Source organism: Urocitellus parryii, chromosome 3 (assembly GCF_045843805.1).
Source record: "Urocitellus parryii isolate mUroPar1 chromosome 3, mUroPar1.hap1, whole genome shotgun sequence".
Classification (NCBI taxonomy): domain Eukaryota; kingdom Metazoa; phylum Chordata; class Mammalia; order Rodentia; family Sciuridae; genus Urocitellus; species Urocitellus parryii.
The window spans coordinates 24,920,941-24,938,957 of NC_135533.1; the positions used below are offsets into that span (position 1 = coordinate 24,920,941).

General features: G+C 31.5%; 1 protein-coding gene across 2 annotated transcripts in view; it reads right to left on the reverse strand.

The window, feature by feature from the left end:
* Slc25a40 (solute carrier family 25 member 40) overlaps positions 1-18,017 on the reverse strand; it is a 54,984-nt gene that overhangs the window by 3,210 nt on the left and 33,757 nt on the right. For both annotated transcript variants that reach the window (XM_026399381.2, XM_026399379.2), the window contains exons 3-10: positions 17,756-17,877; positions 16,492-16,551; positions 15,069-15,175; positions 11,698-11,765; positions 8,950-9,074; positions 8,082-8,255; positions 5,727-5,836; positions 3,528-3,609 (exon numbers count right to left, since the gene is read on the reverse strand). In XM_026399381.2, coding sequence (XP_026255166.1) covers positions 3,528-3,609; positions 5,727-5,836; positions 8,082-8,255; positions 8,950-9,074; positions 11,698-11,765; positions 15,069-15,175; positions 16,492-16,551; positions 17,756-17,852 — 823 coding nt within the window. In that variant the 5' untranslated portion in view covers positions 17,853-17,877. The remainder of the gene's footprint in view (positions 1-3,527; positions 3,610-5,726; positions 5,837-8,081; positions 8,256-8,949; positions 9,075-11,697; positions 11,766-15,068; positions 15,176-16,491; positions 16,552-17,755; positions 17,878-18,017) is intronic.

The following is an 18,017-nucleotide window of genomic DNA, read 5'->3' on the forward strand; positions in this document are numbered from 1 at the left end:
AAGATCATCCATACCAAAAATAAATAGTTAGGCTATGCTATAGATTAATTGAACTTAACAGATACTTATAAACATTTCATCCAAAAGCTATAGAATACATTTTCTTTTCAATCAGCATATAGAACTTCCTCTAGAACAGACCACATATTAGACCACAAAACAAATCTTAACAAATTTTAAAAATGAAATCACATCCTATGTATTTTTCTGACTACAATGAAATTAAACTAGGAATCAATAATAAAAGAAACTTTAAAATTATACAAATACATTCGGACTAAATGAACAACACACTTTTGAAAGAAAAAAATAGGTTCCTGAAGAAATCAAAAGGGCAATTTAAAAACTTGTTGAAAACAAATGAAAATGTAAGCAGAACACAAAGAAACTTACTGAATACAGTAAAAGCAGTATTAAGAGGGAATTTTATAGCAATAAATGCCTACCATGAAAAAGATAAAGATTTCAAAAAAACAACAATTTATATAAAGGATGTAAAAAAGAAAGAACAAACCAAACCCCAAATTAGAAAGAAAGAAATAATAAAAATCAGAGCAAAAAGGAAATAATATGAAGAATTAATAAATGAGATGGTATGGAGTTAAAAAGTTTCTATACAGCAAGGGAAAAAGTTAAGGGCATAAAGAGAGAGCCTACAAAATGGGAGAAAATCTTTGCCAGCTACTTTCCAACACAAGATTAATATCTAGAATATATAAAGAACTCAAAAAAATCTACACCAAAACAACACAAAAAATAACCCAAGAAATAAATGGGCAAATGAACTAAACAGACATTTCTCAAAAGAATAAAAACAAATGACCAAAAAAAAAAAGAAAAAAAATGTTAAACATCTTTAGCAATCATGAAAATGTAAATCAAAACTACACTGACAGTTCATCTCACTCCAGTTGGAATGGCAATCATTAATAGTACAAATAATGAATGCTGGTGAGGATGCAGGGAAAAAGGAAGACTTTAACACCGTTAATGGGGTTGGAAATTAGTACAACCACTAATTCAAATCAGTATGGAAATCAGTATGAAGGTTCCTCAAAGGACTGGGAATGGAAGCACTATGTAACCCAGGTATACCACTTCTCAGTATTTATTCAAAAAAATCTGAAGCATACTATGGCAATGTACATGCATACCCATGTTTATAGTAACACAATTCAATAGCTATGTTATCAAATCAGCCTAAGTGTGCATTAACAGATGAATGTATAAAGAAAATTTTGCCACTTAATGAAACAGGAATAAATATTTCAAAATTTCAGTTATTAAAATCTCTATAAAGGTAAACGAGGCTTATGATTTATTTACAAAGCTATACTATCGGGGTTGGGATTGTGGGTCAGCGGTAGAGCACTCGCCTCGCATGTGCAAGGCCCTGGGTTCGATCCTTAGCACCACGAAAACATAAGTAAATTAAAAAAGGTATTGTGTCCAACTACAACTAAAAAATAAATATTAAAAAAGCTATACTATCAATATAAATAGTATAAGCATCATAAATACAGTAATCCAACAAAAGGAATAATAATTTTTAAATCAATTACAAAAAAATTATCAATAAAATTAAACTTTCTAAATAAAGTCTATAACAAGAACCTTATACAAGTTGACACTTTTTATGTTTCATAGTTATTACTACAAATAATAAGCAACTCTTACTTTGTAAAGAAACATTGTTTTTAAATATTTAAAGAATAGAAGATAATAAATGCTCATTTATTGACCAAACTTATTAAATTGTAACAACTATGTATTTTGGATACAACTTAAGTTCCCAATACAGTATTACCAGATCTTATTGTTCCTCTTTCCTCAGAGGTGAAATTCCTTTTTTAAAAAATTACCTTTCTCAAGTGTTTAAATTTTTACATCTGAATATTTTGATAAACAATGTATATCTTTATTTGCCCCTTTTAAACTTTGTATCACACCATGCATTTACTCTTGTAATATGCTTCTGAAATTATCCAGGTCGGTAAGTGTAGCAGTACTTTATTCATTTTAATTGCTGTATAGTGTTGGATTGTATAGATTATCACCACATACAGATAGTCTTGACATTTAGGTGGTTTTTAACCTTTTGTTATCCTTTAAATATCTTTGTACATGCATAGAGGCTTCTCTAGGGCACACATCTAGGGGTGGAACTGTTTGTTCAAGGGGCATCAAAACCAGACTGTTTTCCAAGGCAGTTGTTCCAAATTTGTACTTACACCATCACAATATGATTGTTCATATCCTCCCAAATAATTCAATTCATACAAACTATCCCCTCATTGCTATTACTCATTACTACTAAGATTGAGCATTTTAAAATAAGTGTTTTCACCATGTGATTTTTTTTTGTTTTAAAATATTGTTTTGAGCCAGGCACAGTAGCACAGACATATAATCCCAGTGACTCAGGAGGCTGAGGCAGGAGAATCACAAATTCAAGGCTAGCCTCAGCAACTTATTGAGGCCTGAAGTAACTCAGTGAGACTTTGCCTCTAATAAAAATATAAAAAAAGCCTGGAGATATGACTCAGTGGTTAAGCAACCCTGGGTTTAATCCCTAGTACCAAAACAAACAAACAAACAAACAAACAAATGAATAAATAAAAATTTTAAAAGTGGCTGGGGATATAGCTCAGTGGTAGAGCATCACCAGTTTCAATCCCCAGTGCCACAAAGTAAAAAGAAAAGTTGTTTGGAATATTTATAATAGTTTAATGTTACATTTATTAAAAATTAAGATAAAAAATTTAAAAATGTTTAAATTGTATTTTAAAATGTTGACTATACACATAGAAAATGAAGCTTAACTCTGAAAAATAGGTGCATTTAGACAAAGTTTAAGAAGTTGAAACCAGATATTAACCTTAAAAACTTAAATAAAAATGCACTCAAATGAGAGAACAGTTACAGTTATAAGATCTGGCACATACTATACCCTAGATGTGTGTGTGTGTGTGTGTGTGTGTGTGTGTGTGTGATTGGGATTTGATCCAGGGGTGCTTCCTCACTGAGCCACATTCCCAGTCCTTTTTATATTTTTTTAATTTTAAGATGTGGTCTCTCCAAGTTGCCCAGGTTGCTTTAAACTTGTGATCCTTCTGCATCACTGGGATTATAAGCATGTACCACCACACCTGGGATTTCTTAAATTTTTTGCTTGGGTTTAGAGTGTCTTTTTCTAGTATATATTTATTAGTTTTATTAAAGAATAAAACATAAGAAAAAAATCTTCCTTCTTTTATTTTAGATATTCTTTTTTTTTTTAAAGAGAGAGTGAGAGAGGAGAGAGAGAGAGAGAATTTTTTTTTTTAATATTTATTTTTTAGTTCTCGGCAGACACAACATCTTTGTTGGTATGTGGTGCTGAGGATCGAACCCGGGCTGCACGCATGCCAGGCGATCGCGCTACCGCTTGAGCCACATCCCCAGCCCCATATTTTAGATATTCTTAACCTAAAACCTAGAAGGAAAAACATGACATTTTAAAAATGTTTTAAATTAATTGAACTTACTTTTTTGACTTTCATATATCCAAAGTTGAGTCTGCTTTTGAGTTTTTACCACATCAAATGGTAAAGTTGCAACAGCTGCAAACTATCAGAAAGTAAAACTAATTAACTTAAGTCTTTTACTTTTTCTAAAGTATTTTAAATTCTTCTAATTAGCATATTAACAAGGATAATAATGAAAATCATCACTAAAATTAAGTTTAAAACATTTTTTAAAAGTTTTTATTAAAGAAAATAGATATACCTTGTATATTCCTCACAAGACTCAACTAAACAGTTTCATGGAAGTTCTCTTACTTTCCTGAGATCAGACAGTTACTAGTGGCAGAGTCAGAATTCCAATCAGACCGCTCTGACTCCAAAACTCACAATTTTTGTTGCTTCTTTACCTCACATGAAGGTATAATACAATATTAAAGCATAAATTTTCCAGTAAACATAAAATTTTCCAACAAGTGTTTTAAATGTAAATAAAATTTTAAAAAGATAAATTAGAAAATGGTCTTTAAACATTTAGTTCTATATACCTTTTCTTAATGGGCTTTAAACATATTTATCAAATGTTGTTACAATGGTTCAAAAATAACATTTAAAAAAAATTTTCTCAAAATGATTCAATTTTACAATTATTTCCATAATGTAGGTAAGGGAGAGTTTTTAAAAAAGAATAATTAAATTCCTTTAAGAATATTCTCACTGTATCTGATAGAACAGCCACACAAAGTAAAATCTGGTCTTTATTTTGCTTACCAACTCACAGTTGCGCAACATACTCATAACATGCTTATTAAACTCAATTATATTTAACCCCAGCAATCTGTTAAATTCTTGATATCAGTTTTAAAGATCATGGGTAAGACTAAATCAGTCATTGTTTCTCTGTCTCTACAACCTACCATGTAGTAGCAACAGGTAGCTACAATCTCTTACACACTTTCTAAAGTAATGAGGTTTAAACTGCTTTGTTTTATAACAGAAAGCCTAGATACTATCACTTTCATATGCTTTTCCTGTTACACAAACAAGTCTTTATTTGAAAACTTCCAAAAGACATTTTCTAGATCATTAAAACATAATTTAAGGGCTGGGGCTGTAGCTCAGTGGTAGAGTGCTTGACTAGCATGCTTGAGGCACTGGGTTCCATCCTCAGCACCACATAAAACAATGTACAAACAAAATAAAGGTATTGTGTCCATCTATAAAAAAAAACATAATTTAAAAATAAGTTTTCTATGTTAAGCGGAAATAATAAAATAGAGAACTTCCCTTCATATTACTGTAAAGCTGGTGCAACATCCTGAAGTTATTATTCAACAATACTAATTGTGTTTCTGGCCTAAAGGGCTTATAATTTACTAGGCTTACTTTGACAGATTTTAGACCAAATGATATTCTTGTCTAAGTTTTGAACTCAATATCTGTAGCTTCTGTAGGTTTTCTGATATATTATTCCAGTACTTTCTGTCAGGTTTCTATCACTTCACTCTGGACCTTTAGTTCTGTTTTTATATGGTTCCAATGTCAGTGTCATGCTTTAAACAATCACAAATTAATTTTGGAAGTATGTGGATATAAAAAACTCTTCATTGCCAAAGTCAGGGTGACATAAATCTACCTAAAAAAAGTTTGCTCTGCAACTTTCTATTATTTTTGAAGGGGTGGGAAAGGCAACCTTCTCACTCAAAAAATGGTCTTAAATTTAAGATTTTCCCTGCTGGTTATACTTTTTCTTGAAATTATTATAAGCCAAATGTTTCCTAAGAAACAGAAAATAGCAACAAGGTATGGAACTGCTTCTGTTTAGTTCAAAGATATATACGGGATGAGATTCTATGAAATATTAATCATATCTACTAGTATTTATTAAACTAGTGTATTATAAAATATTCTGCAAATAATAAAGCACTATTCCAAGTATTATCATGATTCTAACTATAATGATCCAACAAATCTAAAGATTTCTCAGAAAATATGATAATGCACATTAATATAATAAAAACATAAATACAAAGTACATTTAAAAACTATTTTAATGGTCAATAATTTATTTCCTTAAATAGGATAATAAGTACTTACACAGAATTTAAAACAGTACAATAAGCACTATCTCAATATACATTAAATACTATCCAATACTTAACTCTGTTTTAAAATAATAACTACCATTTTGCTGGTGTATTAACAACAAAAGGATAAACTTACAGAACCAGACAATGCCCCTGAAGTAAAGTTGATCATAAATGTGGGTTCATATAAACCAGATTTCTCACACAACCACTTCTTTAAAATTTCATAGTTATACCAGTACATTGCTATAAAAATAGAGAATGAAATGAGCGCACATTTAGAAATAAAATGTCGACTTTAAAGAAGAGTTATGAAGTTATAAATTAAAGGAAAAGAGAAATTCTGACAGTGTCACACATCTTGCTTTCTGTTAGACTGGATGGGATTTAAAAAGGCAGGGATTAAAATTTTTAGTAATATTCTAGCATTCTTTAAACAAAAAACCATCCTGTTTATCAGTAAAGTAGGACTATAATTCCGAAACCTGACAAGAATAAGTATGAGGGGAAAAAAAAGTAAATGCCCATCTATTGACAAATATAGGTTTAAAGATCCTTGAAAAAAGAGCAAAATGAAGCTAGATTGGATTATCCCAGAAATGCTATGCTGAGGCAGTTACTGTAACAGTGTTATCTACCACATCAACAAAACAGTGGCATAAAATAGTAACCAAAAAAAGCATTCAAAAAAATGTAACACTTCCATGTAAAGTGAACAAAAAAATTTCTTAGGATTCTATAGGTAAAAGGGAATTCCTTTAACTTGATAAATGGTATGCATCAAACCTGTAGCAAAAAAAAATATTGGAAACAACAAAACTATTTCCTTTAAAATAAGAAAAATGATAGGGATGCTTATTATCACTACTATTCAAAAAAGTTTGCTATGCAACTTTCTATTATTTTTGAAGGGGTGGGAAAGGCAACCTTCCTGTAGGAAGAATAGTTATAATGATTAAAGTAATATGTAACCTTTATGAGAAAAATTAAAATCTCTACTGAAATACTTTAAAGAAGTTTTATTATTAACAAACAGATATGGACATTCCTAGAAAAGAAAAATGAGGTGACATCAAGAATTTTTACAAAGAGCTTGTCATTTAGATTAGTAATTTTGACAGAATCTATTGGCACAGATGTAGACAAATTAACCAGTGAAACACATGCATGCATATACATGAAAATTTGATATGACACAGGTGACAATGCAGATACCTACAGGAACTGTAATTATTCCATAAATGATGCTGAGACAATAAACAATCCAAATGGGGGTGTGTGTGAAAATGAATATCTATTTGGTCTATATCCCCAAATTGATTCTGAATAACTGGATAGCTAGTGAAATAGTGCCCAGCCTTATTAAAATAGAGTTGTAAATAAAGTGAGGTGCTACTTTAAATAACTAGATAAACACCATGAAAGAACTGTGACAATAAAAGAGCTGGCAAAGGTATAAAGCAGATGGAAGTTTCATGCAGTGCTGTTAGCTGTATAAATCCATTCAATCACTTTAGAAAAGAATCCACTGTTGAAAGAAGAATGATCAGACATTACTTTCCTATATTCATATATGGACACACAACCAGTGTAACTCCATATCATGTACAACCAAAAGAATGGGAAGTTATACTCCATGTATGTATAATAGGTGAATATACATTCTACTGTTATGTATAACTAAAAAGAATTTTAAAAATTTAAAAAAAGGAATCTACCATTACCTAGTAAAACTAGAAATGTATATGTGGAACTAGGTATGGTGGCATGCACTTATAATCCCAGCTACCTAGGAGGTTGAGACAGGAGTATTACCAAGTTCAAACACAGCCTGGGCAATTTAGGGAGACCCTGTATCAAAATAAAAAGGGCTGAAGATATAGCTCAGAGGTAGAACAATCCCAGGTTGAATCTCCAGTACCCATCAAACAATAGTAAATAAATAAATAGTAAAGAAAACATAAGTGACATAGGAATCAATGATTAGTTATCTATTTCATGTTTTTAAACAGGATAACTGAACTCAACCACCTATCTGATTATTTAATTTACAATAATCCTTTATAGGATACTCAATGGGGAGATGTTTATTTTTAATAATTAAAAAAAGTAGGAAGGAATTCATGTATTTTAAAGGGTCATAAATGGATTTTATGATATTTTGATTTGAAAAGTTTACTTACCTTACTGATTATCACTTATTTAGAATAAGGTTAAAGGTAGTTTTTATTCTCTGAATATGAATACCTACTAATTAAAGTTTCAAAGAAAATTAAACACAAGGAGAAGAGAAAACCAGGTTTGAATTAGAAACTTCATTCAATAAAGGCTTATGAAGATCTGAAAGCCCAAATGAACCTGGAATTTGTGGTCACTACAGAAAATAGCTTACCTTTAATCATAAAGGATTTAAACCTTAGTAAAAGTAATATAAGAATAAGGACAAGGTTATGTGAAATTTATAAGCTACTAGTAAGAAGACATATCCTACCTGAGAAAGGTACATCTCTAAGGATAGTGGGAACCCAGCCCTTCCAAAGTGAAATCCAACCATCTTCAGCTACTTTCTTGCTGACAAATCGATGCAGTTCCTCATAAGAAAACTTCTTAGACTGCATCTTGGTTCTAATCAATTCTAACGGACTTATCACAGTTACTGCACCAACTAACAGAACCAATCAAATAAAAGAAAACAAAAATAAAGCCATGTACGCAAACACACATGTAAAAATATTTCATGTATTTTATATTTTAACATTTTATTCTGAAATGTCTGCAAACATTAAAATACCTACTGATGTCAAAACATTGACACAGATTTTCTCCCTTGATGAAACAAAAAAGTATATTTTTCATATACCTTTTTCTGGTTTCAACTCTTTCAAGATTAGTCCCAGAAATTTTATAATCAACTAGAACTATTACAATAATTAATTCCAATTAGTGCCCCCAATAAACCTCACTTCTGTTTCACAGATATAAATGTTCTTCTGCATAGAAGCATATTTCCTTCTGACTAAACTCTGAACCTAAGGTTATGAAGAAAATGGTTCAAGACTTTGGCCAGAAACATACATGGACCCAGATAACATCTTTGAAGTTTAAGGGAGTAAGAATCAATTCTGATGGCACTCTAAAAACTGTCCCAAGATTCTACCAAGATGGGCTAATTCCATCTCATTCTGAGGGCAATCATTATGCCTTGTTACCTTTGGAATAAAGATATTAACAAATTAGTACAAACTGGAATGCAAAATATACTGATATTCTTTCTACATTGTACAAATTCTCTGTGGATACCAAATTTAAATGGATGTTCTAAACAGAAGTCAAAAAGAATATAAAAATTCATTACTTACATCTGGCCACAATTCCAGCAACAATTGGTATTCGGGTTTCATTTTCTCCTAATTTAGATCTCAGAAAAGCACTTAATTGATCATAGCAGGTGAAATAAATAACTGTGGCAGGAACTGCCATCACTCTGATAGAAACAAAATTTTTTTTCAAAATTATCAAAAGATCTCAAACATACTATTGAATTAAATTCAAATATTACTATAAGCTTTAAAAAAAACTTTTCTTTTTTGTTTTGTTTTGTTTTTGTGGTGTTGGGGATTGCCCATGCCCTTGTGCATACGAGGCAAACACTTTACCAACTAAGCTAAATCCCCAGCCCAAAATCATTTATTTTGGATAAGCTAAAAAACAACAAATCAGCCCATAAGATAAATTTTTCTTTTATGTAAAAAATTATTGGCATTTAATTTAGCAATAAAAAAGTTATAAGATTGGTATCTGCCCTCCTCTAGTTGTGAAGTTCCAATATATGGCATCAAATAAATGCTATATAAGATAAATTATAATATGTAGCATTAAGTAAGTGCTATGTTACCAAACTCAGATAATATAAATTATATAACCTCAGGTCATAAATAGGGAAATAAAATTAGAACACTTGTCCTTTTCCTCATCTTTTTTGATCTGTTTCTGTTCTCTCAGATATGATTTCCCAATTAATATTTACCTTAATATGAGAATCACTGCAATAAAATGTTGTTGAACAACAGTAAGATATTTTTGAACTATGGGAATATATCACTCCAGCTTACAACAAGAAATAAACTACAATTAACATTACCAGAATTAATGTTTTGAGGAAATTCTAATGACCCATTCTTTTAAATGAAAATATAAAAAGGGAATTATTAAATTCACATACAATGTTGTGGGCATTGTCATGTCAGAAATATTAATGCAATAAGAAACCAGTTTATGCTTTATGTTTATGGTTTAACAGACCATAGTTTGGAATGCTTTAATAACCATTCCCCCCAACCCCATCCCTCATACTGGAGATTAAACCCAGACGCACTTTACCCCGAGCCATATCCCCTGCCCTTTCTTTCTTTCTTTCTTTTTTTTTTTTTTTTTTTTTTGATTCAGGTTGTCACTCACTATGTTGTTTAGGGTCTCACTAATTTGCTAGGGCTGGCCTGGAACTTGCAATCCTCTTGCCTCAGACTCCTGAGTTTCTGGAGTTACAGGTATGTGCCACCACACCTGGAGGAATGCTTTAATATTCTATGGTGAAGTTTGAAGCTAAGAATTTGGAGTAGGACTGAAATAGTGCTCTTAGATCTTCCACTAACTTTATAATCTTAGGCATTAAAATAAATGCCTCAAAATTGATTCTATACAAAGGATAGAAATTTTTAGAAATAAATGAGGCAGAGAAAGCCAAGATATTTTATTTTGGAATTTTTACATTCAGATCTACTAGTTTATCATATTCATATAATTGCTAGTAAGTAGAATTACCTGGAGGAAATATACACATAATACAGTATACCTCACAGTTTTGGTAAAATAAAAATCAAATAAACACTAAATTATTTTTTCCCTCTGGTTCTGGGAATTGAACCCAGAGATACTTTACTATGAGTGACATTCCTAGCCCCTTTGATTTTTTATTTTGAGACAGGGTCTTGCTAAATTGTCAAGGGTAGACTCAAACTTGTGATCTTCTTGCCTCAACCTTATGAATGGCTGGATTAAAAGCATGTGCCATTGTACCTAGCCTAAATTATTTCTGAACATAAAGAAAAAAATTATGCTAACACAGCAGGTCTGGTTGCTTGAATCTTCTATAATTATCTTTAAGAGGCCCTGTTTGCATGCTGAGCTTTGACTAACTCATGGGAATTTAGCCACTGGAATATTCAGTATGATAATACTTTCTAGATGTCTAAAGCTCTAAACCAACTAATCCAAGTGGATTTGTGCAAACAATGTAACATATGTGAAACATCTATTTTCCCTCTGGGGATCTGAAGTTTGGCTAATCATAACTGGTCACAAAGACAGAATGTACCTACATGACCAACAACCAGTTAATGGTATACATTGTGAAATCCGAGTTTCCCAAGGCAGAAACACTTTACACACTTCGGTGAGTTACTGGAAGAAAAATGTGTTCTGTACAACGTGTTTTTTTCCTCTTACCAATTCTTCTTGTATCCTTTAGCTGTAATAAACCATATTCATAAGTATAACTCTCCCTTAGGTCCTGTGAGCCCTTCCAGCACATCATCAAATGTGTGGGTAGTTGTGAGACTCAAAGAACAATGCTTCAGAAAATTAAATTTATTATAGCTTGGATCTGAAATGTCCACCAAAGGCTCATCTGTAGAAGGACTGATTCCCAGCTGACAGTGCTATTGGGATGTGACACAAACTTTTTTAAAGTTAAGTCAATGGCAGCATGCCTTTTACATTTTGTCCCTGAACCATTCCTCTCTTTCTCTCTCTCTGCTTCCTGGCTGTCATGAGGGGAACAAGTGTCTTCCACCATGCCCTTCTGCTGTAGTGTTCTGCCTTGTCTCAGGTCCAAAGCCACAGAACTAACCAACTATAGACTGAAACCTCTGAAATGGTGTGCCCAAATAAATCTTTCCTCCTTTAAACTGTTTTTCTCAGATATTTTGTCACAGAGATAAAAAATTAACTAAGACAGAGTTCTAATATTAAAAATACAAGACTTTGTTTAACCATGGAAATTGTAAGATTAAATAACCATCAGAAAAAAATATTAAATTTCAACTTACAGAGTAGGAGGAAGGCCACTCCACAGGGATTTAATGCCTTCATTTCTAATGATTTTAAAAAAGGCATCCTAAAATTAAAATAGAAAAAAAAATTAGTCAAAATATATCCCTAAACCTGATACATAGAAATGTATAGTGATAATTTATTGGTAATTTGATTCTTTCAAGCATTTATTTCTCAAATATGAGCTCCATTGATTTATAGCTGTCCATTCTTTTAAAAAATAGAATTTCAATGCAAGTACACAAATGCAAGTATAGTGAAGAATTTCTGGATAACAGTTCTTACAAAATAAAATCTATATTACTCAGATCTGGATTTTTCTACTTAGGGCTTAGAAACAAAGGTTTGGAAACATTATTATAAGAAAATAAGTAGAGTAACGATGGCAGAGAATTGGTAAGATAAACCCTCTTCACCAAGTATGAAATCTGAGAAAGTATTATTAAAGCCCACTTTTTGAAGACTCTGGAGAGGAGCTCTAAGTAGTTAGAAGCTGAAGGAAGTCTGCTGTTAATAGACAAACTCTTAAAAGTTAATAAAAATTAAACATTGGCAAAGGATTACAACACACATATCTCCAAAGAAGATACACAAATAGCTAATAATTGTATGGAAAAAATGTTCAAGAACATTGATCATTATGAAATGCAAAGCAAAACCACAATAAGATTGGAACCATCATATATTCTGATGGGAAAATAAAATGATGAAGCTACTTTAGAAAAGGTCTGGCATAGTGTCAAAAGATTTAGTGTAGAGGTACCATATAAACCAACAATACCAACTCTAGGTATATATTCAAGAGAAATTAAAACACATGTTCATACAAAAAAATTGAATATTCAGAAAGTAATGATTCATTCTCCAAAGTGGGAACCAAATGTCTAGCAACTGATGTACAGAAAAATATGGCATATTCAAACAATAATGTTATTTAGGAATAAAAAGTAAATACTCATACATGCCATAACATTTACAAGACTTAAAATACTGTGGTGAGGAACAAAAAAAAAAAAAAAGCTAGTCACAAAGGACTGCATATTTTCCCAGGAAAGGGGAAGCTCAGGAAAATAGAAAACTTTAGACAGTAGCTACTCCACTCTAACCAAACACCACAGAAAAACCTGTGGCACCACCTACCCATACCACCAAAGGCCAATAGGTAGCCTAGACTTCTATCCCTGTGAAGGCTGCAATGAGGCACTGTAACACCATTTTTTGTGTGGTGTCATAGGTCAATAGGGAGCTGAAACTTTGCCCCACCAGATCAATTATAAGTTCCCCCACTCTCACTAGGGTGGAGTCAGTGGAAGAGTAGTGGAGAGTCAGGACTTTCACTATCACCCAGCAGTAATGAGACGAGTCCACCACAGAATTAGTGGAAACTACATGGGGAGCCAAAATCCTTATCCTCGCCTAATAGTAAAGAGATCTTCTCTCAAAACTGTGTGCCAATGGAGACTGAGCAGGAAACTGGGACTTGTAGCTTGACCCAGCATTAACAAGGTGGTATCTTCCTTCTTTGGAAGCAGTGTCAGTCAGTTAACAAAGAGGATCAAGGACTTAGGCATTAGAAAGAGACCCTGCACCTAATAGAAGAAAAAGTAGGCCCAAATCTCTGTCATGTTGGCTTAGGAACTGACCCATTTCAAGTTATTACAGAGCTACAGTAATTAAGACTGTTATATGAATAAAGTGACAGACATTATCAATCAACAGAACAGCATCGAGAACCCAGAAATAGATACAGCTCAAAATGTTCAACATAAATGTATATGAAGGCATAAAAAACAACTTGATGGGTGAAAAAAAAACAAACGCAGCTGAACATCCACAGGTAGCAGCAACAGCAACAAACAATCTTCAACTTCAGTCTCATACCTTAAACAGAAACAACTCAAAATGCATTGAAGGCTTAAATATACAGCTATAAACTTTTAGGGGAAAACAAAGGAGAAAACTGTCAGAGTCTAAAGGTAGGTAAAAAGTGCTGAGAATGATTTATAAAAGGAAAAACTATAAATTGGATTTCATCAAAATTAAAACTTGGGGCTGGGGTTGTGGTAGAGCGCTTGTCTAGCATGTGTGAGATGCTGGGTTTGATCCTCAGTACCACATAAAAATAAAAAAATTATTGTGTCCAACTACAACTAAAAAAAAAAAATGAAAAACTTACTGTGTGAAAGATCATGTTAATAAGATAAAAAAACAACCCAGAGAATGGGGAAAAATATTTTTAAACCACACACCCCAAAAAGGACCAGTGTCTAGATTATATAACCAACTCTCAAAATTCAATAGTAAAAATACAAACAATTTAATTAGAAAGTGGGCAAATAACATAAAGATCCATTTCACTGAATAGAATGGCAAATAAGCATGAGATATTCAACATCATTAGTCACCAGAGAAGTGCAAATTAAAACTACAATGAGATATTATTATGCATATATAATAATTGATATAATACAAATAGTGACAACACCAGATGCTAGTGAAAACACAAGGGAACCAGATCACTTACATGTTGCTGATGGGGATGTTAAATGGTAGAGCTACTTTAGAAAAAACATGCTGGCAGTTATCTTAAGCTCTCAATATGCAATTACCATGTGCACTCAGCAAATGAAGATTTTATTACAACACACACACACAAACACAAACTGTAAATGAATTTTTGTAGCAGCTTTATTCATAATAGCTAAAAACTGGATATGGCACATCAAAATCACTGAATAGAACAGAGCAATAAAAAAGGAACAAATAATTGATACATATAACAACCTGGATGAATTTCCAGATAATTATGCTAAGTGAAAAGTGACTACCCCAGAATTCATTTTTTATGATTCCATTTATAAAACATTTTTGAAATGTCAACATCTTATAAACTGAAACAAATTAGTGTTACCAGGGGTTAATGAGTGGGAGAGAGCACAGGAAAATGTGGAATACGGAAGAATCCTTATAGTGGTGGAATTATTCTTTTTATTTTTTAAAATTAGAACAATGTTAATATCTTGGTTGTGATTGTTGCTAGTTTGGTAAGATTTTGTTGTCATTGTGGGTGGGAATCTGGGAAAAGCATCCTTGAGATCTGTCTTGTATATTTTTCTTAAAATTACATCTGATCTACCATTATCTTAAAACAAAAGTCTAATTTTTAAAAAGTTACTTCCTCTTTTTTGTACATAAAAAGTATGAACCAATGAAAGTTAACAGAGTTATAAAGGAAAAAAGTACTTCCCTTTTCCTTCTTTAATATAATGGACTTATTACTTCCCTGCAATGAGAAAATTTTTCATATATAAGAATAAATATAAAAATAGAAAATATACAGTAATTCCAAATAATATAATCTCCTTACCAATGTCCCCTGAAAATTTCCTGGCTTCTTATACCATGCTTTGTTGCCTCCCTCTTCACAGACACACATATGATCCATGAGTCCATTACTATATACAAAACATTTTCCTAACAAAGAAGATTCCAGGGGTCAACAATTATTTCACATAATCAAGTTGAAAGTATAATGAGGTGACTAGAAAATTATGATGAAATAACCTTAAAAAAGAAAAATAACTATCTCTTCTTTCTAGAATGAAACATACATAATTAATTCAATTTGTTAAATGATATAGTTTTAAATTCACAGCTGTGCAATGTAATGGAGTAAATTAGTGGATTTTGTGTTTTTGGGACTGTAGTAAGAAATGTACACAGAAACACAATCTTTTAAATTATATGAGGTAATGAAGAAGAAAGAAAGAGGAGGAAAATGTGTTTTGAAAACATGGTTCATGTCTCCTCTATTTGCCCAGAAGAAAACTGTAGTATGCCAACGAAATTCAAGGCAAAAAAATAAAAATAAAAAGGAGACTAAATGTTCATCTCAATGTAAATAGTGGTATGTGTTGTCCTTTTCTCTGTACTTGTACTGCTCAATGTAGATGTCTGCCAGTTCCTACCTAATTTACCACAACTTTTGCTAATACCAATTCTTTCTCATTTATTAGTCTCACTCCTGCTGCCAAAATTGTCTTCTCTGTTCAATATGTATATAATTCTGTGAGTTTCATCAATATGTAAGTCTGAGAATCTCCTTCTGCTTTTAAGGCTTTCTTTAATGTGTAAGAAATTACCTTCCTAGCCTCTTCCTATAATCTACCTAATCCTTTTTCATTCATCTGAAATATGATTGATTTTAATTCCATCTCACTGCTATGCATTCAACAGGGAAGCATTTATATCCAAGCCAATGTTTTTCAGTCTAGTCTGTTTTCTGCTATTTAAATATATTTGAAATGCTGCTATTTTAATAAACATTTAAATGATTGATCTTGGAATTGCTACTCTTGCCCAGCTTGTAAAAATATATAATTATTCATATGAAATTTCACAGAAATGACAGTCCAAAAATAAACCAACCTGCCTGATAAAATAATGAATTTCCAATCACTAGATTTAAGTAACAATTGGATAGTTGTCATGAATGTTCTAGAATAAGTATAATTCTTGAGCAAAGGAAGAATTTAGAGTCTAAGTTCCCTTATAATTCTGTTCTTACATGAGAGGCACATATTCAAATATATAATAATCCCTCTGCTCTTAATTGGTAAATCCAAAAGAGTGTTTCATGTTTTTTCTGCCTAGACCTCATCATGTACTACAAAATGGCCAAAAATGTTTGTGAATACAGAATAAATTTTTAAAAAGAATTATTCAAATGAAAATGAATTCAGTAACATTGAAAAATTAAACAACATTATTAGGATAACTCTCACACATACCTTTGGGGAATGGGGTATGCTGGGCTTGGAGTCGAATTTTAATAACATCCAGGGGTGTTACTATGAAGGTACATAAAAATTTCAATTAGCAAGTGATACCTATAAATTGTACAAAGATTTTACAAAAACCACAATATACATCCATGCATGCTTTTCCTCATGGCTATATAATGAATAAGGTTATTTATCTTAAGTACTCTTGAATGTAACATTCTAATTTTTGCCCTTGAATTTTGTTCAAAGAGCTTAAGTGAAAAGACAGGCAGCACTTCTCTAACAAGTATTAAATTATTATTTATAATATATCTACAATTACATTAGCATTAAAAATAAAATACTTAAAAAAAATAAAAAATAAAATACTAGTGTTTATAGGAAAATATGTTATCTAAGGTAAAGAATAAAAGTTTCTAAAAATCTGTTTAAATATATAAAAATAACTTTGTTTTACAATAGTCAATAATCAAACCCTGATGGTCTTCCTAATCTGTTAAATTTATCTGTATCAAATAAAAGCTATAGGAAATGAAAATTGGAATATCTAACCATAAATCATCTTTAACACAGGTTGTGTCATCTTATTTGGAACAGCATGGCAAAGGCAAATTTGCATGTCATATTTTATCCAAGTAGGAAAAAATATCAAGTATAGTTCCAAGAAAACTATCCCTCATCAGAGTTAGAAAATCAGATAATTTCTAAGGCCTTTAACATTCTAAAATTCTGACCTGAAGATACAGCAATTACTTGTTATAGAGCAATTACTTGTTAACTTATTTAAAATAAACTAGCCAATCATTAAATGCTAAACTATCAACAGTGTCATTTGGCCATGTCTTTTTAAGAAACAAAAATGTGATCCAGAGAAATTTAAGAAATTCACTTGTAATGTAGGCAAAGTAAAACATTGTTTTGTCACTACTATAAAATTTGTTCACCTTCTGTTTTATTCAATATGCTAATATTTAATTCTATCTTTGTAATTTTCAGAGATAATAATCTGAAAAGTTTAATGTTGATAGGGAACCCCCAAGAACTCCTCTTATAAACCCCTAATTTGAGATGAAAAAATGAAGTCTAGAGAGAAGTAGGTTCTGTCCCTAAGTAAGAATCCTAAGAATGGCGAAGCAAGAATTAAAATTCAAGTATCTTGATTTTCTGACTTGATAACTTTTCATGTTATCAATCTGATAAAATAATATCATTAGCATCATGGAAACACTGATTCAAAGTCACATAATAAACATCAGTAGCAGAATTTTACCCATTAGTGATGTCAATATTGCTCCAGTACAGGAGGCAAGAATTTGCTGAAAAGGTGTCACTTTCACAGTCTGTGAGCTCCCTTTTTCAGGATCCATATTTTTAACTAATTGAAGAAAAGTCCTGTTAAAGAAAAGCAAAATAAAAAAAGGTTAATGGAAAAACCTTAAAAATTGGCAACTCAAAGTTAAACTATAAGAACAATGATCAGAATTTATATTAAAACACATTTTTAACCTCTATCAAAAGTAAATACAGGGCTG